Source organism: Patiria miniata, unplaced genomic scaffold, assembly GCF_015706575.1.
Source record: "Patiria miniata isolate m_02_andy unplaced genomic scaffold, ASM1570657v1 HiC_scaffold_3, whole genome shotgun sequence".
Lineage (NCBI taxonomy): Eukaryota > Metazoa > Echinodermata > Asteroidea > Valvatida > Asterinidae > Patiria > Patiria miniata.
Genome location: NW_024037069.1, coordinates 10,818,870 through 10,842,790, shown reverse-complemented (window position 1 = coordinate 10,842,790; position 23,921 = coordinate 10,818,870). Strand labels below are relative to the sequence as shown.

The following is a 23,921-nucleotide window of genomic DNA, read 5'->3' as shown; positions in this document are numbered from 1 at the left end:
TATTGTGGGTTGGGTTTATTGGAGAAAAACCTTCGTGAAGACAAGACTAATTGTAAGTTTTATCTTAGATGCACGAATACATGTAAAATATGTATCTTTTTATATGAAAAGTATGTAAGTTAAATGCTTGCCAAAAAAAAGGAATGCTTGCCAAAAAAAGGAATGCTTGCCAAAAAAAGATTTTCTTTACTCGGATATAAATTGGACTTTTGGGAAAGCAGAGTAAATTGTTATCTTTTCCTATGAGAGTCATCAGAAAGTGATAATACTCCGTCCATGTGAACATACTTTTGCATTTCATAAAAATTGTAAAATATGTTCCATTTTGAAGCGATTCATTGCCTTCTATTTACATACAGTGAAATAAAATCCACAGTACATATATATATTTTTAAAGACATTAGCCTGGTTTTCACATTAGAAATTAATTTGTTTATGTGGCAGGGCCAAGATTTAGTTGAAAAGTTTAGTACATGATAGCGGTGCACATTGTGTCAAATAAGTATTATTTGAAGAATAAGACTAAATGTACAGTGTGAGGTACAAAACAGAAGTTAACAAGTTTATTACGAGTTTGGTTTGTGTTTGGTGTACAGTGTTCAAGGAAAATTCCACAGGTCAGGTCAGGTCAGGTCAGTGCAAGGTTAAGATTTAAGATTTATAGTTCTGTGACAGCTGGAGCTCAGAGGGTAAAGACAATTCAGTTTTTATGTTCTGTGTCAACTTTGAACTCGTGACCTTCCTACTGGTCACGTTCAGGGTGCAGAGTATGTACAGCAGTGAATTTAATAGGAGTAGATCCCCTCAGGAAAAAATAACTAATTTTAGTTTTAGTTTAGATGTCCCCCCCCCCCATCTTGGTAGTGTATCCCCCTGTTTGTTTATTTCAGTCCACAAGTTCCCCCTATATAATCTGCCTGGAGTCTCACTATAAGTACAGCCAACAGACCAGAAGAGACAAGATATGTTTCTCCTAGTACCTGGAGAGTGTTTTCCTGCTTTGTCTGCTTGTTGTGTCATTGATTTTCGCCAAAGTGTATTCTTTGATCCATTAATTCACACTGTGTTGGTTTTTGGTTTTATAGTCTCAGTTTTCTTGGTTTATCAGGATTAAGTCTTTTTAAGTTTCTGGTTTTTAGAGTTCTTAGTTGTTTTATAGTCTTGGCCCGGTATTTAATCTTGGGTTTAAGAATTGGTTGTTGATTTTACATGGTCCTTTTGGTTTTTATTTAAATCTTAAGTTAATTTCTAATTGGACATGGTCACGTTGGCGGGTTAAATATCTTTGAAAATTAATTTTTCCAGTTTGGAAGACAGTATCTTCATGCAACTTTCAGGATTTATTTCCCTATAATGATCCAAGTATGTGCGCTAAAATTCGTTGTGATATGTTTTTGTACATATTGTTTTGTCTCAGTTTTGCGGGTGCGCGTTCGGCGTCCATTTTAGTGCCCAATTCGTCGGCGTGTAATTCATGAAGCTGAAAAGAGGAAACGTTTACTTAGCAAAGCGTTATTCCAACAGATCTGAAAAGTAGAATATGTATGTAATTATGTAGCTCAAATATCCACGACTTGTAATGCTTGCTGCCCTCTGTCAACACGTGTCTACCACGCACGGAGGCCGTGAATACAGTGTACACGTGTGCGTGCCTAGCGCGCGCGCTTTTGCACAGAATAAAAAGACAAGCATGCAAGAAGCACTTTGAAGAATCCAACGCTGTAGTTGTACTGCTACTGGTGGCCCAGTCAGCGTAAGTACTTTTTTAGCGTCCATTTAATTTCAACAAGGCTTGCCTTCACTTTCAACTTATTGAAATCAAGGTAAGGAAAGTATTGACGGTATCAAAACTATGAAATGAGAATGAGATGCATTTCTGATAGTGATACTGAGTCTTGCCAGTAGAATTTGAGGCACTACAGAGATCTAGCCCAGGTTAGGGCTATACAGAGATCGTGCCATGCTCACAAGTTGCGAATTTGTTCATCCATGTTCTTATGCGTGTAGTTGTATGCTGTGGTACTGGTATAGTGTTGCACAAGTTGGAGGCGGTGCGGCACAATTGCAGAATACCCCGCCACTCGATCTATCCACCTCGTAGCCGGCTACGAGGTCACGGTTGGTTGACCTACTTTTTTGGGGGGCGGGGGGGGGGGGGGAGGGATAAATTTTCAACAGGCATCATTTTGGCCTCTTTGTCTGTTGCATCTAACCCATATAAAGCTGTTATGCCATTTCCGGAGTGCAATGGTGGCCATTTTTAAAAAAAACCGAGGACCATCTTGAAAAATAGCCCGGTCAGGCGGCCATTTTAGAGGGAAAAAAAATTGGCCTCCTGCTTCCTGTTTTCAAAAAAGGCAGGATAGATGCTAAACATGTTTTTTTTTTATATTTAGCCTAATGCAGCGCATTTTTTTCTTCTTTGTTTTTTTTTTGGGGGGGGGGGTCGAGGGGGGTGGGGAGGGGATGTTCGACGTCCACGACCTCCAATGTATTTTGGCTAGAAACACCGCCAAACACAGCAACATACAACACTTTTATGACAAGCCTGCATAGTGTAGCATAAAGAACCATCAGTTCAAAAATCACAAATAAAAGGCCAAACTGCCTGTCTACGTGGCGTACTGCCTCTATGCCTGTGTATATGTGTACGTTATGTTTTGGTTAGGTCATGGAGGTAGTTAACTCGAGCAATATTTTACTTGGGAACTTCAAATTTGGTTTGTGGGTTATTCTTGGAAGCCTTCAGAAGCCTATTGCTTTTGGGGCCGACAGGTCAAGGTCACTATTGCTAAAACAGTAGAAACATTGTCAGCACGATAACTTGAGAAATACTTGGGAACTTGAAATTTAGTTTGTGGGTTCTTGGTAGTCTTAAGAAGCCTATTGCTTTTTTTTCGGCCAACAGGTCAAAGGTCAAGGGCACATTGCTAAAACAATACAAATCTTCCATTTTGGTCAGGGACACTAACAGCACTAACTGACTTATCAACACTAACTGACTTATAAAAACTGCCAACATGCCGGGGGGTGGCGCAAGTTTCACTTGCAGTATTTTTTGATGTTAGCAAATATTGTATATTGCCTTTAAAGTCAGTATGTAACTTTTTGTCTTTTTGTGTTATTCAAATAGGTGATTCTCGTCCTGTGTACTGAGGCCCATCATCAGTAATATGACGAATTACGATTCTGATCCTGTGGCGGCTTTCCAGAAGGTTGAAACGTACAAGGAAACTTTGAGAAAGATCCCTAAAGATGGAGTGCTTCTCGGCGAGATCATAAAGGTCAAATCGAGCCGATGTCGGCATGTCCTGAACCTCCTTGACAGTCTTGAGAGAATGATCGAGCCAAGGGCCTTCTGCTGTGGTGGCTGGGTTGATCTGATCCAAAACGATGCTGACGCCAGACTCCTAATGCATGCAGATGAGAAAAATCAGTTTGGATGGCCAATCACCCAACTTCCTGTGGAAGAGCTCCTTGAGTTCTGCACTCTGGCTCCTTACGGAGATCTTGACAAGCAGGAGACTGTATACAATCCAAATGTGCGTCTGGCATCTGAGTGCGAAGCCACCAAGTTCAAGTTTGCAAGATGGAAGATGGAAGCCCCTTCTCTTCAGGAACTGGCTGAATACAACCCGGATTTTCTTCGCATCATCAGGAGCGACGTGAGTGGCTCTCTTGCAAATGAGGAGGATGTCACTCTAGAGTGCTACAAATTAAATGTCTACAGCACTGGGGGCTTCTTCAGTGCTCACGTTGACACGCCTGTCGACGCAGCTGGTATGATTGGGACGGTGGTTGTGTGCTTACCTTGCCCACACACCGGAGGAGAGCTAATTGTCAAGCACAATGGAGCCAAGGAAGAGTTTTTCTTTGCCAACCTGTCCGCGGATCAGGGAAAGATTCAGTGGGCTGCCTTCTTCTCTGACTGCGTGCATGAAATCCTGCCGGTAAAGTCAGGACATCGTATCACTGTCACCTATAACATCATCCGAAAGAAACCCAGTTATTCTGAAAGCAGCTTTAGCCATTGTAGAATTCAAAACTTCTTCACATGGCCGGAGATCAAAGCCGATCAGAATGCAGCCTTAGACAACATTGTTGCAGATGTCTTGAAAATTGCCCAGAAGAGAAATCTAGAGCAATTGGGCATATTCCTGCAGCACAAGTACACCATGTCGGCGCTGGCTGAGGGGAACCTCAAGGGCTTGGACCAGGTCCTGTGCGATGGTCTGGCCTCCAGAGGTCTGACCTGTCACCACCTGACAGTCCTTGTACACGAAACGGAGAAAGTGTCCGATGAGTACGACGAGATATCGGATGAATATGATGAGAGCGGCGTCTATGCCTTCAGCCGAGAGGACATGCTGTACGTGAACAATGAAGGACCCAAACCTCAGCACGCAGCGTGGAAGAAGATGGAGTTCATCAAAGACTGGAGCAAGGGCAAGGTCCTGGTAGACAGGAAGGAAACAGAAGCGGAGAACTGCGGAAACTACACCGAGCCAGGAGAAGTGGATCAGCTCTACTTCCAGGCTACCGTCATCATTGACATCCCTGAGAGATCTGATGAGGAGCCAACGGGTAAAAAGGGTGGAGGCTCTACCTCGGGCCATGGTGATGATGCTGATGAGGAAGAAGATGAGGACAACGATGAAGAAGATGATGAAGAAGAAGATGAGGAAGACGATGAGGAAGATGATGAGGAAGACGATGGAGAAAGCCCAAGGAGGATAAAAAGAGCCAGGATCATTGCAAGGGGCCCTCCAGCTTCAGAGTAACCTTGGTACCTCATATTGAGGCTTTAGTGCAGTGATTTATTTGAAACATACACTACTAACATCTGTCTGCCTCTGTCCTGAATATGATATAATTTACAAATGCAAACATACCATCTTGAAAAACATGATTTTTGTTAAATCAGAAAGGAAGCAACTGAATTGCATAGACCATTCTTTTTTAGTATTGTTTGATAAAGTGGGGACATCTTTTATTTAACATAGTAATATCTTGGCCCAAACTCTCTATATTCGCTGAAAATTACTCTAGGGTTGTAAATGTGATTTTGGTGAATTCAGAACTGAATGGGTAGATCACAGTCTTTATCACCTAAAAGAGACCTGATTTTTGTTTGAAAACAGTTTAAGCAAGTCATAACAACTGATTTGATTGCAACATTTGGGAAGTATCCTTGAAAGAGTGCCGTGAAAGTTACTGTTGAAAGATACAAGTTTTTCACCAATTTAAAGTAATTGTGCTCATGCAGAATGTCACTTGATTCCACCAAGCAAAACTTTGAAAGAAGCTAAAATTCATTTTGAATTTAGTCTTGTTACAATTTTTTTTACAATCATAGATATGTTTTTACTATTGTTATTAAAGAAATTGTTGTTTACATTTTGTAAAATCCTTTGAAAATCTTTTCAATGAAAAGATAAAAACCAACTAGTGGGTTTTTTATTTAATGTATTCGTGTTAATGAAAATGGGGAGGACATTTAAAGAGGCCAGAAAAGGGACTTTTAAAATTGAAGAAATCTTCCACTGTAAAGATAAACGTTGACACTTGTTAACATGTTAAAGTGCATGCTTGTTATGTTTTAGGTTACTCTTTGTAAAAGTTGTTAGACTAATTGCATGTGTATTACAGGCATTAGGTAATAGTAGTAGTGACAGGAGACTATTAGAACAAGCTTGATAATGTTTTCCTTTTTCAGACAAGTTCTGGAGACTGATTTTGCAATTAACTGTTAGAAAATTACGTTAAGATTAGAAATAACTGTGATAGGCCTATATATTCTATTATAAGCTTTCCGTCAAATTGCCGGGATGAAAGCATCTAAAGTAGTGCTTCCATATTCCACGTTTAAAAAACAACATACATCTCAAATTGTTTGAATTGAATATCTTTCTTTTACTTGCCATTTTATACTTTTATTTCAATCGTGTTCAGTGGTGGGGGGGGGGGGGGGGTTGACAGCCCCCCATGAAACCTTGTCGCCCCCTTAGTCGCCCCCCACTGAGATTTTGCGTTTCTAAAAAATTATCATTGATCTACATGATGCCCCCCCCCCCATGAAATGTTCCAGCCCCCCCCCCCCCCCCCCCCCCCCCCCAGTGCCCCCCACTGAAAAATTCCTGGCTACGCCACTGATCGTGTTGATATTCCAAAATATCGGATATCTTTTGTTAAAACACAAAGGAACCTCTCCAGTAAATTTTGTAATCAAGATTTTGTTTCGGTGAAGACAAGATTATTTTTTAAGTTTTATATTAGATGCATGAATACGTGTAAATTATGTAACTTTTTTTAAGAAACATTTGTAAAGTTAAATGCTTGCCAAAAAAGTTTTCTTTACTCAGTTGGACTTTCGGGAAAGCTGAGCAAATTGTTATCTTTTCCCACAAGAGTCATCAGAAGTTGATAATTACTCCTTCCATGTGAACATACTTTTGTACTTCATAAAAAGTGTTAAATGTTTTTTTTCTTCAACAGGGATACGCAATTAATTGTATTGTTCATAAGATGGAATTTTATTGTGCATGCTTTTGAGTTAATAAAACCCAATTCCTCGGAGATGGCTGCTAAATGCAATCAATCTATTGCCAAACCGCTAAAGTAACAACGTTCTAAATTTACACACTACCACCACCCAACCTTCCATTTAGCTGCCCCACCCCTCCGCTGGCATGTCCCAGGCTCGACTCGGAGATAATTATTCACAGGGCCTTGTGGGTACGGTCATGGCCAACTGCTGATGAAGCTGATTAGGCCAAAAAAAAAAGTCTCCGGTTTTTGGTATGCGCGTGCGTCGCCGTAGCCATGCGCGTCGGCAAAATGAAAAAGTTTTTTTTTTCAATGAAAGATGATGTCTCAAAACCGCCAAACTCACTGGTTTGACTGGAATCCTGCTGCTGCACAATTTTAACGTGTTTTTAGATTGGGTTATGGTCGAGAATAAGCTTTATGTGGCCTCTCTGGACTCCCATATATTTGCACTAAGTTTAGTCGGGCACCATTTGTAGTCGGCCGACATTTGAAGCAAAAAAATCAGGTAAAAAAAAAAAAAGCCGCGTCGCCGCACCACTTTTTGGGCAAGCTCCATACCAGAAACCGGAGACTTTTATTTTTGGCCTCAAAGCACATTATCATTGATCATTCCAACTGTTTCTCAGAAAATATAAGTAGATGTGTAATATTTTGTTTCAATCTGAAACGGTAATTTATTTTAGATGTCATTCCAACTGTTTCTCAGAAAATCTGACTAGTATGTCTGTGTAATAATTTTCTCAGTTTGGACACACCGCGTACCAGTAGTTCAACAATGAGATATCCAGGGACTTTTAATGTTTGCTGCCCTCTATCTGTACTGTCAACACGTGCACGGTACCATGGAGGAAGGAATGGTCAAACACGTACCCATGTGTACATGTAATGTGTGCGCGTACGGTACGGTGCACGTGAGCTGGAAGCGCGCTTTCAGTTTCATAAAACGTAAACAAGAAGCACTTTGAAATTGAAGTTTGAAGACTGGTGACCTCAACCAAGTGTCCATTTAACCTCAACAAGGCATGTCTTCACGTTCAATCTACTGAAATCAAGGTAAGGATAGGTATTGACGATATCAAAACTATGAAATAAGAATGAGATACATTTCTGTCTTGCCAGTAAAGACACTAGACATGACTTATCAGCTTATGTCTGCTTGTAAATTTGCTCCTGAACGCGACGGACGTGGTACGGTTGGCTTGTAAAGTTGTAGGCTGTAGTGTTGTAGTTGTAGGGGTGCAGACCAGGGGAAGATTCCCATATCTGGCCATCACTTGTCACCCAGTAGTATTTGCACACACCGTGTGGCCTGAAAATTTTTAAGTGTTTTCTCAGTAAATACTTCAATATTTTCCCTGCTATAGGCCTAGGCAACTGAAAGGAAAAATTTAGTGATGGCCAGATATGGGAATCTTAATTTCCCAGTTATTAAATTATTATTGCAATATACATTATAAATAATACAGGGGCGGATCCAGGAATTTGGAAAGAATGTTGCAACTACTCCTAGAACTATGAGGCTCCACGTGGAGCCTCATACTAGTTCTAGGAGTATGTTGCAACCTGACGCTATACTTCAGCGGTTGTGTTCAAAGTCTATGGTCTAGGGAGAGTCAAGAAATTTTTTAAGTATTTCCTAACAAAACTGGAATATGAAAATGCGTCAGATTATCTATCATCAAAATAAATCTAAAATATGAAATTAATTAAAGAAACATATCGAATATGCGTCAGATTATTTATCATCAAAATGAATCCCCAATTTTTGCCTTTACCTTTATCATTTGCTGTATAATGAAATAAACCTCAGCGACAACTTTGGCTTGTCAGTCAAAGTAAAAAATCATGAAATGCCAAGCAGCATCACTTTGTGCTCTGCCGACACTGAAATTCGCGGTCTCCCCAATGTGAAACTATAAAAAAAGGCCTATTCTGGACAAACTCTAAAGGGCTGCTCAAGATTTGTTTTAAAAAGTTTGGACAATATGATTCAGAGAAAGCAATGAGAAATTATGACTTGGGCCAAAAATAATAATAAGTCGGTCTCTGGTCAGCGCGCGCGTCGATTTTAATCAAGCGCGTCAACCTTTTTTTTCTTCAAATTGTCCGCGGTAGCTACAGCAGCGCCCTCTATTGCCGCCCCTCAAATTTTTGTACCAAGGAATGGGGAAATAGCACCAAGGCAAATGATGGAGGGCACCAAGGCAAATGATCGAGGGCACCAAGGCAAATGATCGAGGGCACCAAGGCAAATTATCGAGGTCCCCAATAATTATGAGGACACAACAAACAAAATAGTCTGTACAATCCGAGCTTCAAAAAAAAAAAAAGGCAAACAAAAAACAAAAAACGCGTCGCCGCATCAATTTTGGAACTTTGGTCTGACCAGAGACCAATTTTTTTTTTTTTTTGGCCTTAAGTTTACTTTTTTTTTAAAATCAAAGTGCCATCTGTGTGGCCTTTAAACTTTTACATGGGATAAACAATATAATATTCCCGATATATTTTCGACATATATATGTTGATTATTGAAAATTCTGATATTGACTTAATATACTTGGTCCTGCGGTATTTTTGCCCACGATGTACGAATGAATTATTGTGGAAACTTAAACAACTTATTTTTACGAATATTCGAACCAGCTATTTGAATGTTCAGTTGATGATCGAAATTTGATATATATGGGACTGCCCCAAATAACAGTTTTTATAAATCAAAACTTCGCTGTTTGCAGCATCTAATCTTGAGAGCATGATTCCCCGGCTACATGGCTTATAGGTTTATGGCTTCTGACGAGCACCCCCGGAACAAAGACATTGACAAAATGGAGAACCGCTGACCGGGTACAGTTCAGTTAGTATACTGGAATGGCAATCCTTAGGTAACAGGTTCAATGTCTGCTCTGGTATTGTTCAACTTAATGTATACATGTAGTTTGTTACTTACTATTTCTCTTTTTTTTGGTGTTATTCAAATAGGCGATTCTCATTTTGTGTACTGAGGCCAATCAGCAATATGGCGAGTTACCATTCTGATCCTGTGGAGGATTTCCAAAAAACAAAGAAGAAGTACAAGATGTACCAGGAAACTTTGAGAAAGATTCCTGAAGATGGAGTGCTTCTCGGCGAGATCATAAACAGCAACTTAACCAACTGCAAACATGTCCAGAACCTCCTGGACAGTCTTGAGAGACTGACCAAGCCAAGGTCCTTCTGCTGTGGCGGCTGGGTTGAGCTGATCCAAAACGATGCTGACGCCAGGCTCCTGATGCATGCAAATATAAAGAAAAATTAGTTTGGATGGCCAATCACCCAACTTCCTGTGGAAGAGCTTCTTGAGTTCTGCACTCCAGCTCCTTACGGAGATCTTAAGAAACAGGAGACTGTGTACAATCCCAATGTCCGTCTGGCATCCGAGTGCGAAGCCAGTAAGTTCAAGTTTGTCAAGAAATCTGATCCTATGCCCAAGCCTGGGAAAAGAAAGAAGATGGAAGCCCCTTCTCCAAAGATTCTGGTCGACTACAGCCCAGGATTTCTTCGCATCATCAGGAGCAAGGTGAGTTGCTCTCTTGCAAATGAGGAGGAAGTCACTCTACAGTGCTACAAATTAAATGTCTATAGCACTGGGGGCTTCTTCAGTGCTCACGTTGACACGCCTGTCGACGCAGCTCAGATGATCGGGACGGTGGTTGTGTGCTTACCTTGCCAACACACCGGAGGAGAGCTAATTGTCAAGCACAAAGGAGCCAAGAAAGAGTTTCTCTTTGCCAACCTTTCTGCTGATCAGGCGAAGGTCCAGTGGGCTGCCTTCTACTCTGACTGCGTGCATGAAATCCTGCCTGTAAAGTCAGGACATCGCATCACTGTCACCTATAACGTCATCCGAAAGAAACCCAGTCGGTCTGAAAGTGGATATGGTTACTGTAAAAATCAGCACTTCTTCACAGGCCAGAAGATCAAAGCCGATCAAGATGCAGCCTTGAACAACATTGTTGCAGATGTACTGAAAATCACCGAGAAGAGACGGAAGCAATTGGGCATATTCCTGCGACACAAGTACACCATGTCAGCACTAGCCGAGGGCATTCTCAAGGGTTTGGACCAGGTCCTATGCGATGGTCTGGCCTCCAGAGGTCTGACTTGTCACTTTCTGACAATCCTCGTCCAGGAAAAGGAGAACTTGCCTGACGAGTACGACGAGTTGTACAGGGATGAAGAAGATGACGAGGGCAGGGTCTATGCCTTCAGCCGAGAGGACATGCTGTACGTCAACAATGAAGGACCCAAACCTCAGCATGCTGCTTGGAAGGCCATGGAGTTCATCAAAGACTGGAGCAAAGGCAAGCTCGTGGTACACAGGAAGGAAACGGATGCGGAGAACTGCGGAAATTATACCCAGCCGGGAGCAGTGGATCAGCTATATTTCCAGTCTACTGTCGTCATCGGCATCCCTGAGAGCTCTGATGTTAAGCCACTAGAAGAAAACCGTGGATGCTCTACCTCGGGCGATGCTGATGATGCTGATGTGAAAGACGAGGAAAGCGATGAGGAAGACGATGAGGAAAGTGATGAGGAAGACTGTGAAAGACGATGATGAGGAAGACGATGAAGAAGACTAGGAAGACAATGGAGGAAGCTCAAGTGGGAGAAAAAGACCCAGGATCAGCAGCTTCTGAGTAACCTGCATCATCTACCGGTATATAAGCCCTTTTCACACTAGAGCCTCTCAACCCAGGTTGAACTCAACCATGGACGAACCCAGTGCCGCCCCATGTTGAGTTTTTAATTTCTCAACCTTGCATCGTCTCACAATTGTTTCATGCAAATCAAGCTTATCATGCTCAATTACTACTGTTTCTAACCTTGGGAAGAATTTCAACTCTGGTGTGAGCAGGGTTGAGTTCATCCCAGGGTGAAATCAATCTCGGAGTTGATGCAGGGTTGAAAAAAAAAAATCTTTAAGTGTGCAACGATGTACGTTTTCAACCCTGCATCAACCCTGTGTCAACCCAAAATTTCTCTAGTGTGAATAGGGCTTTTAGGCTTCAGTGCAGTGATACGTTTGAAAGTGAAACACTGGCTACATCTGTCTGCCACAGTACCTAATATTACATAATTTACACATGTACACATACCATCTTGAAAAACATGATTCTTGTTAAAATCAGAAAAGAATCAACTAAACGGTAGACCATCCTTCTTTGGTATTGTGGATCGAACTGGGAAAAACGTAGTGATTAAAAATGATTATAAGACTAGTAATATTTTAACCAAACTACCCTTAATTCACAGAAAACCCCTCCTGTGTTTTGCAATGTGATTTGGATGAATGCAGGACTGAATGTGTAGATCCCAGTTTTTATCACGGACCTGATTTTTGTTTGAAACAGTTTAAGCGAGTCATAACATACTCTCAGATTGTTTTTACCACATTTGGGAAATATCCTTGAAAAGTGCCGGGAAAGTTATTGTTGAAAGAAAGCTTTTGACTAATTCACCCAAGTAATTGTGTTCCTCTAGTAATGTGGTTTGATTCCACCAAGCAAAAGTTTGAAAGAAGCTAACACTCATTTTGAATTTAATCTTGTTGCAATTTTTTGACAATCATAGAAATGTTTTTACTATAGTTATAAAAGAAACTGTTTTACATTTTGTAAAATCCTTTGAAAAGATAAAAGCAAACTCAAGTTGTTTTCTTTCTTATTTGATGTATTGGTGTTAATAAAAATGGGGACGGCATTAAAAAAGGGCCAGAATAGGGACTTTTAAAATTGAGGAAATCTTCCACTGTTAGTGTTGTTAACTTTTATTATGGCTAAAATAACGTCGACACCTGTTAACTTGTTAAAGTGCATACTTGTTATGTTTTAAGTTACTCTTTGTTATTAACAAAGATTGTTGGAGCATGTGTATTTAGAGGCATTAGATAGTACATGTAGTAGTAGTGACAGGAGCTTATTAGATCATGCTTTATCACAATGTTTTCCTTGTTCAGAGAAGTTTTGGAGACTGATTTCGCTGTTAACTGTTATAAAGTTACGTTAAGATTAGAAATAACTGTGATATTCTATACATGTAGATGTCTTCTGTTGTTAGCTTTCCTTCAAATAGGATGATGGAATTTAAAGTGATGCTTCCATTACCATGTTTAAAAACAGGACACATGCAACTCAAATTGTTTGAATTGAATATCTTGCTTTTACTTGCCATTTATATTTTTATTTCAATCGTGTAACTTTTCAGAAATATAAGATATCTTTTGTTAAAGGGAATATACAACATTTGCAAACATCGAAAAATAAAACTACCAAGTTTTTGCGAAATACCTTAACAGGATGTTGGTAAATGACAGTCTAAAGCATCCTGTAAAATTATGGCACCTGGTATACTGTCATTTTCAAGAAAAGTGGTATTTTTGTATCAATTTCCAACGCTGATCGGCCGATCAGCGTTAGAAACAACTGGCTTTTTTTCAAATACTGGCCCCAATTGACCATTGCACTTGTTTGCAATCGATTACAAACCTATGAACGGGTACGAGCAAGCTAGACTGGTTCCCTGACCTTACAATTCCCCAATGTATGTAAACTGCTCTGTTTCTTCTTATATGGAGTCAGGGAACCAGACTACAGGAAAATGATCGTTTTTCTTGGTTTTTATAGCATTTTCGAACCCAAAATCTCCAAAAAGTCAGTGTAACTATATTTGCTTTATATTTCCAACCCCCCAATTCCATCCATTTCTGAAAATTACAGCAAAAGCAAATGATGTATATTCCCTTTAAAACAGAAAGGAACCTCTCCAGTAAATTTGTAATCAAGATTTTGTTTCAATCATGGTTAAGATTATTGTGGATAAGTTTATTTGACAGTAAACCTTCACGAAGACAAGATTAGTTTGTAAGTTTTATCTTAGATGCATGAATACATGTAAATTTTATATCTTTTATTTTTAAAGTAAATATATAAAGTTGAATGCTTGCCAAAAAAGTTTTCTCTACTCAGATATAAGTTGGACTTTTGGGGAAAGCTGAGCAAATTGTTATCTTTTCCTACGAGAGTCATCAGAAGTTGATAATACTCCGTCCATGTGAACATACTTTTGCACTTCATAAAAAGTGTTAAATGTTTTCTATTTTGAAGCGATTCAGTGCCTTGTATTTGCATAACTGTGAAAGTTTTGGTTGTAGCCGAAAGTGTTGAGATATTCAGATTAGAGTAAAAGGATATTAATTCATACAAACTACAATTTCTCACCGACTGAAAAGTTTTTTAACCAGAATCTACATAGTACATGTATTAATTTTGGGTGGCAAAAGTTATTATAAATTATGGGAATGGTACCTAAGGGGGACATTCCTATAGGGTTGTGCACAAAATTGTTTTAACTTTAATTACCCCTGACCCCAGTTTCCCTCATCCCACCCTCACAAACTCTGATAGATTTACGTTTGGGACCATGAGCAATCGATCTAGCCTATTTGGGACAGTACAATTTGTGACATTAGGGAGACATTGAAATGTCTCCTTAATGTCTGGTGTCTCCCTAAGGTATAACTTATGACAAAAAAATGTCTCCTTAAAGGGAATGTACATCATTGGCTTTTGCTGTAATTTTCAGAAATGAACTATTTGAGAGGTTAGTATAATAGATCAAATATTGTTACACTGACATTTTTGAAGTTCTGTGTTCTAAAAGGTTGGAAAAACCACAAAAAAAAAAAGTTCAAGTAGTCTGGTTCCCTGACTCCACAAAAGATAAAATGGATCAATTTATAGATGATGGAAAATTGTAAGGCAAGGGAACCAGTCTAGCTGGCCTGCACCCGTTCATGAACATGTAACCAATAGCAAACAAAATTTGGACTGAAAAAATTGTAAAGTTGGAGCAGTAGTTGAAAAATAGTTCCAACGGGGGTCGGCCGACCGCTGTTGGAAATGTATACAAAAATACCATTTTCTTGAAAATGACTTCACACCAGGTGCCATAATTTTACAGGATGCTTTAGACTGTCATTTACCAACGTCCTAGTAAGGTATTTTGTAAAAACTTGGTAGCTTTATTTTTCGATGTTTGCAAATGTTGTATATTCCCTTTAATGTCCGGTCTCTCCCTAAGGTATAATTTATGACAAAAAATGTCTCCTTAAGGGTACATCAACAGGAATTTTCAAATAGGTTATGGTGCTTTATAAAATCCATAGTAATATGCATTAAAAAAGACATTAGCCTGGTTTTCACATGAGAAATTATTTGTTTACTCTTTTTTTTCTGAAGTAACTTTAGCAGCTAGTGTTGATATTATTGCCGATGTTGATGTTGATGCCTGTTCTTATAGGCAACAATAATAAAAGTATTTATACTTTTTGATTGAATTGCCATTTGCTTCTGTGGAACTTTTTTGATACTCTTGTTTGATTGAATTGACACGACAGGAAATATTAGTGATTTCAAAGAAACCCTTTTTTTCAACAGGGATACATGATTAATTTTATCGTGCATGCATTGTTTTGAGTTAATAAAACCAAACTCCTCAAAGATGGCTGCTAAATGCAAGCAATCTATTACCAAACCACTGAAGTAACGAAGTTCTAAATTTGCACACCACCACCACCCCCACCCTTCCATTTAGCTGCCCCACCCCTTCGCCGGGCACGTCCAAGGCCTCCCCTCCACTAATCGAGACTCCGAGATATTCACAGGGCCTTGTGGTTGGGGCCAATTGATGAAGCTGATTTATTAGAGGAAAAGATTGCTTAGCAAAGCATTGATCATTTCAACTATTTCTCAGAAAATATGATAAGCAGATGTGTTGTAGTTTGTTTCAATCTGAACGGTAGTTCAACTTAGATGTCATGCCAACTGTTTCTCAGAAAATCTGACTAGTACTAGTAGTTCTGTAATAATTTTCTCAGTCTGTAAACCGCGGTAGTTCGACAATATTAATATTGAGATATCCAGGGACTTGTAATGTTTGCTGCCCTCTCTCCGTCAACACGTGCACGGTCACCAGATCAAAACACAACCCGTATACTACTGCAACCGTCGCGTCGTGTACGTGTGCACGTGAGCTGGAAGCGCGGGCTTTCAGTTTTGGGTTCAGTAAACAAGAAGCACTTTAAAGTTTGAAGACTGAACTTCTCGTTAAACACCACTGCGAAGACTGGTGGCCCTCCAACCAAGTGTCCATTTAACCTCAACAAGGCATGTCTTCACGTTCAATCTACTGAAATCAAGGTAAGGAAAGTATTGACGATATCAAAACTATGAAATGAGAATGAGATGCATTTCTGTCTTGCTAGTAAAGGCACTACTCCACTAGACATGCTAGATCATGATGAGATCATAGCCCCACTTGTGTGGCCTCCGTATTGCCGCGCTGTACGTTAGAATACCGAGGCCACGCAATCGTGCCGAGGCCCATTTAATTCTTGCCTTTTTGCCCCACATTTATGCTTGTAACTTTGCTCCTGAACGGACACGGGCGGCTTTTGAGTTGTTGGCTGTAGTGTTGTACTTGTACTTGTAGGGGTGCAGACCAGGGAAAGATTCCCAAGGCATATCTGGCCATCACCCAGTACTGGCCTGAAAATTCCTAAGTAGGCCTAAGTGTTTTCTCAGTAAATACATCAATATTTTCCCTGCTAAATTTGACTTTTTAGGACATATGAAATCACTTCACCTGATGGGTGACTGAAGGGAAAAAAATTAGTGATGGCCAGATATGGGAATCTTTCCCAGACGAGCAAATAAATTCCCATATTATTACGCAATATACATTATAATTTATATACAGGGGCAGATCCAGGAATTTGGAAAGAATGTTAATTGCAACCTGACGCTACCTCAGCGGTTGTGTACAGTCTATGGTCTATGGAGAGTCTAGAAAATGTTTCCTAACCAACTGGAAATGTTTCTCAGTCCCAAATTCATGTCTTATCATCTTTTTTGCAATGACTGACCTTCATTGAGATGATATATATGAAGGAAAAAGCAGCGTCAGGTTGCAACATTCTTTCCAGGAATTTTTCTTGGGGGGTGGGGGGGGGGGGCCAATCAGATTTTGTTATATCGGATTGTTGCGGATAGGCGGACAGTGCAGCACATTGTTACTCATGGAGACGCACTTATAACTTTTTTGGGAGGGGGGGGGGGGGCTTTTTCACGAATTTTTTATTGTCATTTTTAAGCATGTACCAAGTATTGAAATTAGTACTTTCTTTTCTTTGTTTTATGAATGTATGTTATAGTTTCTATTTTTGTGTCAATACTTATTTCATCCTAGAACCACTGTGGGAAAATCTGTTCTTTTGCTCCTTTGGTTCTTTTCAAACCCATTTAATTTACAAAACCTTGGAAGCACTTCAAATAATGCTTTGATTACATTCGGGGCACACATAGTTAAGATTTAACTTTTTTCAATGACTGCCATATTGATATAGCATGTCAGTCACCCTGGTGTGCAGACATAATAAGCATGGATCACAGCGTCAGCCTTTGTGAATGGCAAATGTAATTAAAAGGGTTCTTAAAATATTTGATAAACGTTTACAAAAGTCACATCCTTGCCACATTCCAATCCTCTTCTGAAGTAATTACCTCCATACCCACTGGTACTACTTCATTGTCCTTTTCTACCAGTTGCTTTGTTTTATCACCACAATGTTTATTCATAATCACCAGTGTGGTTGGCCCAGGAATGTGAGGCACAGCCACACAGCTTTGTTTTAGCATAGCTCCATGGTTTTAGCCACTGACAAGAGCACATGTTACCTGTATTTTACAAAGTCTGTTGTAACAGAAAAAATTGCACACTTCATCTTCATCTTTGAAATCATCTTCCAAACTCGAGAACCTGGTTACACGTGCATAGATCACCATATCCCTCTGGATAACTAACAGGCATATCCGCTCCGTTCACAAGTAGCCCCTCACCGGCAAAGCAAGTACAGTTGGGGGTGACGGACCGAGGCCATCTTGCCTGACTGCACCACTGCGTGTACATAGTACAAATTCCCTGGTGTACGTGCGTCACACACAAGGAACGGTGCGTGTCAACCAGCTAAGTGTCCCGCCCATGGGACATCATTGCTAGGTAAAAGGGTGCCCTCTTTCGTTGGCGCACAGAGCCCATAGGGGCAAGAGGTTGAAAATATTAAGAGCATACATTTCTGGTTTGTCAGAAGTAAGGCAAAAGATCCATGGTGACTCTGACCTTTAAAAATTTGGTCATTTACAAATTTAATACAAAACAGCGTCTCTTCATTGTACACGTATTCCAGTTGTGTGTTGAAACAAAAAATGTAGGACCACAGACAGGAGGTAAACAAAATAGGGGTCGGCTTGTGGTTATTTGGGAGTGGGGGGTGTGGAGAGGTAGCTTTGTAGTTTACCCAGAATTGACATGGTGACGTTATTATTCTAGCTGTATGTTGGAGTAATGGGAATGTGAGAAATAAAGGAAGGATTGGTTTGCAAGGAGAGGGCTGTTTCTGTGGCCCCCTCCCTCCCCCCCCCCCTAAAAAATTGTGTGTTTATGGTCATTCGACATACCTGGATTTTTTGCAGTTTGTTGCCGACCTCAAACTTTTTTTCACCACATCTGGCCAAAAAACTTTAAGTCGAGTATACGTATAGTTTGAAAATACAAAAAATATTCCTGGTGCGAAAAATTTAAATAGCCTTTTAAACAGGTGAATCTATTATTAAAGGTAGCCTAAGTAAACAAAATAAGTATAAAAGACAGACAGACAAGCATAAAAAAGTTAATACAATTATTTTCATATCTACTTACTTGGATGAAATGATTTAGGGTGTTACTGTAAACACACAATTTGTTGGGGGGGGGGGGGGGGGGGCATGTGTAAACATAAAATAGAGGACTGTTTCTTCCATGGTTTATCATAATGCATGGACAATGCTCATATTCATAAGGCCAAAAAAAAATATAGTTCTGCTTCCGATTACATGCCTTTCAAAAATAGGGTCGGTCGGTCGGAATTTTTTTTTTGGCCAATTTTTTTTATGCAAATTGAATAGGGTTGTGGGTTTTGATTGTTATTTGGCAAAGCCGACTCACCTAATGACTAATGTCTGCGCCCGTCAGTAGAACCTGGGCCTGCTGCGTGGTGTAGTCCGATGGTGGTGCACCGCAACTATGTCGGAACGGCCCGTCGGATTACATACGATCCGTCGAACAACAGTTCGGCTTTATTCCCAGTGAAAAGGGGAATACTAACGTTCACAAAGACTGACAGTTATTTACATCAGACGAAGACGAAATAGACGATGATATTTACGAATGACGATGACGAAAATGTACACAGAGGAAAACGATGAAAGCGGATGAAAACTTGATGAACGCGAAATAGTAACTTGACTGAACAGTGATAAAAAAACAAGATGGCGAATATTTACATGTGCGTTTGTTAGTTGGAGTTTTCATGTCTCCAAGTGCAACGCACTTTGACCTTTGGCCACAGCAAAGGTATGCGAAGTTTTAGCCTGAACTATTTCCATTGCACTACGAAAGCTATACACAAAATGGCCACAAAAAGTGAATGAAACCTACCTTAATTATTGTCAATATATTTACGTTTGATAATTCGTTAAAAAATAATGGAAAATTCAGGTCGTTCGCACCATATGCAGAATGCTACTCAAGACGGGAAGCTGGCCAAAACTCTGACGTGTGTGATGCACTGTGCATGTGAGGCGCGCGGCCAACAGACCTCGTTTTTACGGTCAAAAATTTTGGGAAACACGCTGCATGTATCACGTCAAATACGAGTAGTGCGATCTCAAAATGAACTGTTGAACACGCAAAATACATACATAGACAAGCTAGATCAATTCTGTGAATTAACTTGCAAAAATTTTCTTTCTCCATCGGTGTTTTCTTGGCATTTTTACGATGTCGAATCGGACCAGTTGACATGACAGTGCACATGCCGAATTCATAGCCATGCTAGTGCTATCGATCGCATAGCCGTGCACAGACTAGTTACCGCATTTTTATCATGTCTTCTAAATTGGCCCCTGCGCGGCGCGAACCAGTCGTCGCCGCATTGAGCAAAGTTTACGCGCGTGATTATAAGTCACCGTGACATCAAATTGCGAAGAAGTTTCGCGAAGCAAATTTGTAAAAATAACGGAGGTTTCTTTTGAAAAAATAGCGAATGTAAGTAAGAAAACAAATAAATACAAGCATTTTTTTTGACGCAAAAGGGTTGTTGAGAGATATTTGGTGAAGACAGAAAAGACAACAGGTTTTTTATTTTTATTTATTCAATCATTATTATTATTTTTTTGTGAATTGCCGATAAAAATTTTAGGGTCGCAGCCTAAAATTAGGGTCGGTCGGGTAACCGGAAGCAGAAATATTATTATTTGTTTTGGCCTAACTCAATGTATTGTGCACAAGTTATTTAGCCAGTGTTCTTATCTCAGCCCAAACTGTCATGAGTTTTTTTGTCATTCTGTTGTTTTTCAGTTGTGTCCGTCTGGGTTCTATTGCTGCCGTTATTTCGCACAGACTACAAAGTCCAGTCATGACTGATGTTCTTGCTGACTATGAAGAGGCCAAGAAAAAGGTCAAGATGTACGAGAGCACCTGGTGGAACATTGCTCTGCGCGGGGAGCAGCTTGGGAAAACACTTGACGAAGAGATGGTGGACCGGAGAAGTGTCCAAAACCTTCTTGATAACCTCAAGATGTTGGGTCAGCAGAGAACCTTTTGCTGTGGTGGCTGGATCGAGTTGAGCCACCCCGATGCTCACACCAGACTGAAGGTGAAAGAAGATGCCACCAATCCGCGAGGATGGCGAATCACTGGTCTCCCTGTTGACGGCCTTCTGGAGTTCTGTGCGCCTTCTCCCTACGGAGACCTCAAGAAGGGAGAGACGGTGTATAATCCCAGTGTGCGCTTGGCGTCTGAGTGCGAAGCTGCTAAGTTCCAGTTTGGCAGGAAGTCTCATCAAAAGTCCAAGCCTGGTGACAAAAGGAAGACGGAAGCCTCCCCGCAGGGTCTGGTCGACTACACCCCGCAGTTTCTGAGTGTCATTAGGGAGAAGGTGAGCAAGAGTCTTGCAAATGGGAAAGATGTTGTTCTCCAGTGCTACAAGCTGAATGTGTACGGCAAAGGTGGCTTCTTCAATGCACACGTTGACACGCCTGTTGATGCAGCTCAGATGATTGGGACTGTGGTTGTGTGCCTGCCCTGCAAACACACTGGAGGAGCCCTTACAGTCGAGCATAAAGGGACAAAGGAGGAGTTCCTCTTTGCAAACCTGTCTGACGATCAGTCAAAGATTCAGTGGGCAGCCTTCTACTCGGACTGCGTCCATGAAATCTTGCCCGTCGAGGAAGGTAGTCGCATCACCATCACCTATAACATCATCAAACAGGACCGAGCGTCTTTTGTTCGTGGATCTGGGTTGTGCCAAAGTGAGAGTTTCTCCTCGGGCCCCATGCTTGAAGCCGACAATGAGCCAACACTGAATGGCATTGCCTCTGCTGTCCGAATGGTTGTCTCGGATGGTGAGGTCTTTGACTCTGCCTTTTTCGGGTACTTTGGCATTTTCCTTCAGCACAAATACACGATGGCGGCCCTGGCAGCTGGCAACCTAAAGGGCTGCGATCAGGTCCTTCATGACGGTCTGGCAGCCAGGGGCTTGACGTGCCGCCCGCTGACAGTTCTCGTTCATGAAGTGGAGAGGTACGATACAGATGACTTCTTTGATGGTGAGCCCGGCGAGCGCGATGTGTTCGCCTTCAGCCAGGAAGTCGTGGACTACATGAATAACAAGGGTCCCAAGCCTGAACGTGTCTACCCCAGTTGGGTCATGTTCGTCAAAGAATGGAGCAAGGAGCGTCTCTTGATCAGCGAAAATACCAGAGAAGGTGAGTACTGCGGCAACTGGACCGAGGGAGATGAAGTTGAAACTCTGTACCTGCAGTCAGCACTGGTCATTGGCTTTCCCAAGAAGAGTAAGCGTCCAGGCGTTCCCAAACAGACCAAATGAGGAGCGATAAGATAACTAGTCCACACCAAGGTCCTTTGGCAACAATGTCTGGGACTTTCACTGATTGAAAGAAATGACGGAAAGATAATAGATTCCCATATCTGGCCATCACTAATTTTTCCGTTCAGTGACCTATCAGCCATCAGAAAGTATATAATAATATGTCCTAAAAAGTCAATTTAGCAGGGAAAATATTGAAAAATTTACTGGAAAAAGCTTAGAAACTTTTAGACCAGACTCATACGTTTTGTGCACAGGGTGACAAGTGATGGCCAGATCTGGGAATCTTTCCGAAATGGCAAGAAAAGATTTCTGTGCCTTCTATTTTTCATTTTTTTGTAAGTTGATTACCTTACTTGCAAGGGTCTTCCACATCATAAAAGATGTAGCCTAATTGTCTTTATTTTCACATGTTCAGTGATAAAGTTAAAAATTTGATCATCATTTTTTAAAAACAAGTATAAAGGGAAAGTTTCTTGTAATAAGAACAGTCAAATCAATCTTTCCATTGATTTTGTTATTGACAATTGTAAGTTATACACGTACTTTTTAAAGAGTTTATACTGTCAAAATGTGTGGACAGCTTACTTCATTTATCAAAATAAATGAACAAAATTGTTGCCGTTTTAAATCAAACTTGCCCACCTTGAAGGAATGCACGTACTTGATCTAACTGAATGCACAAACACTATAAGAATTGTTTAGTTCTGAAGTTACTGCGTGCTCATACTGTTAAAGATTTTAAGTCACTTTTAAAGATTTTAAGTCACTTTTAAAGATTTTAAGTCACTTTCTTGCCTGAGTAAAAAGGACCAAAAAGAGGTCAGCCACATTTTCTAGGAGTATATTTTTGTATGTTTTTCAACATGAACTACATATATTGTTCAGTTAAGTCATTATTTTTACTTGATTAATCAAAATTTCCTTGTGATACTACATGTTTTTTATGTGTGGCTCTACCTACCGGTATATAAACTGAAAATTCTACATGAAAAGACTTCAAGGACTTCAAATTTGAAAACATTTAGGGGTTATTCACAACTCATATTATTAATCATGCATTAGCCTTGGAGAGACCACTGCTTGATTTTCATTGTCGGGTGACATTTTATACATTTTTCCTCGTATCAGGAATTTTTTTTATGGGGACATTTTCTGATTTTAACAAATGTTTTTATCAGGACTTTTCCTGATTTCAGGATTTTTTTCCAGGATTTTTCCTGATTTGATGATTTTGTTGTATGGAGTGTCCCTGATTTAAGGATTTTTGTCTGGATTTTTCCTGAATTAGGGATTTTTCTTAATATTTTTACTGATTTCAGAATTTCTTTGTGAGGATTTCTTTGTGAGGATTTTTCTTTATTTCTGGATTTTTGTAAGTTTTTTGTCCCTGATAGTGATTTCAGGATTTCGTTGTTTTCCTGATTTTAAGAAGTTTTAGTAGTTTTTCTGTTTTCAGAACTGTTAGCTAGGATTGTTCCTGATGTCAGGATTTTTAATTTCCTCTTGTTGATGATAAGGTTAACAATTTAATTGTAAGTTTGTAATTGCCTTTTCAAATTATATACCCAAATTCCTGATGATTTACAGTAAAAATGGTTGACATATAAGTTTATATCGACCAAAGAAAATGGTCTTTTAGGGGTACCTTTAGGTTAATTTATACCATAAACATGTTCATGTACCAAAGACTCTACATGGCCTTAGTGACCTCAAATCTTCTGCCAATTAAATTGTATTTACAGATTTCTAATTTTTTCCTAATCTGATCCCTACATTGTTGACTCCTCCCTTGTTGATTCTTCTGTTTGATTACAATGTACATGCAGCAATCATTTTGCACAATTTGCAGAGCCAAGTCCAGTTTGAACTGCTGAGTTTGTGATGCTTGCAAGTTTAACTGCATTTTAAATGATCTACTAAAAGTTGTTGACATTACATGATGTACTGCAGAAAAAAACTCACGGTTCTGTATCTTGGTCACACAATGTATTTAGGCCATCAGCCTCAGTCCGAAATTTTGGCCACCGGTATCAAATGAGGGGAATAATCGTCACAGCAATTTTTGGCAAGGTGTACACCTCCAGAGTTGGAAAATATGTGATAGCATTGCAGCGGTGGCAGCTTTTTGGGTGTTATCACCCTTTTTTAAAAATGTCCATCAAAATACTTGTTACCACTCTTGGGGCGGTATACCTTGCGCATGCGCACTATGATCATTTATGCCCTGATTTGACACTGCGGATGACCAAACCCCAGGCTGATGGCCTAATTGGGAGTTGCTCCTTTGATGTTTGAACTGACCAAATTATATTTGTAGTCATTTTTTCGTACAGATGGATAGAATGCT

General features: G+C 40.1%; 3 protein-coding genes across 4 annotated transcripts; all 3 read left to right on the top strand.

Annotated features, from left to right (window-relative positions):
- The first annotated feature begins 1,523 nt into the window (after positions 1–1,523).
- On the top strand, positions 1,524–5,903 carry LOC119737725. 2 transcript variants are annotated; one of them, XM_038212280.1, is made up of 2 exons: positions 1,524–1,823; positions 3,134–5,903. In XM_038212280.1, exon 2 carries the CDS (start codon positions 3,174–3,176, stop codon positions 4,779–4,781), a length of 1,608 nt encoding a protein of 535 aa, XP_038068208.1. In that variant the 5' UTR covers positions 1,524–1,823; positions 3,134–3,173; the 3' UTR covers positions 4,782–5,903. The 2 variants fall into 2 exon arrangements, with proteins under 2 accessions (XP_038068208.1, XP_038068207.1); XM_038212279.1 differs by having other exon boundaries at positions 1,525–1,753.
- Positions 5,904–7,104: 1,201 nt separating this feature from the next.
- Positions 7,105–12,340, top strand: LOC119737727. The gene is made up of 2 exons (XM_038212282.1): positions 7,105–7,602; positions 9,529–12,340. Exon 2 carries the CDS (start codon positions 10,010–10,012, stop codon positions 11,141–11,143), a length of 1,134 nt encoding a protein of 377 aa, XP_038068210.1. The 5' UTR covers positions 7,105–7,602; positions 9,529–10,009; the 3' UTR covers positions 11,144–12,340.
- Positions 12,341–15,587: 3,247 nt separating this feature from the next.
- Positions 15,588–23,396, top strand: LOC119737713. The gene is made up of 2 exons (XM_038212262.1): positions 15,588–15,785; positions 20,041–23,396. Exon 2 carries the CDS (start codon positions 20,099–20,101, stop codon positions 21,569–21,571), a length of 1,473 nt encoding a protein of 490 aa, XP_038068190.1. The 5' UTR covers positions 15,588–15,785; positions 20,041–20,098; the 3' UTR covers positions 21,572–23,396.
- Positions 23,397–23,921: the final 525 nt, after the last annotated feature.

What these genes read in the sequence shown, in the direction of transcription:
- LOC119737727 (XM_038212282.1), top strand. Translation starts at nt 10,010, where the DNA reads ATGCCCAAGCCTGGGAAAAGAAAGAAGATGGAAGCCCCTTCTCCAAAG.
- LOC119737713 (XM_038212262.1), top strand. Translation starts at nt 20,099, where the DNA reads ATGACTGATGTTCTTGCTGACTATGAAGAGGCCAAGAAAAAGGTCAAG.
- LOC119737725 (XM_038212280.1), top strand. Translation starts at nt 3,174, where the DNA reads ATGACGAATTACGATTCTGATCCTGTGGCGGCTTTCCAGAAGGTTGAA.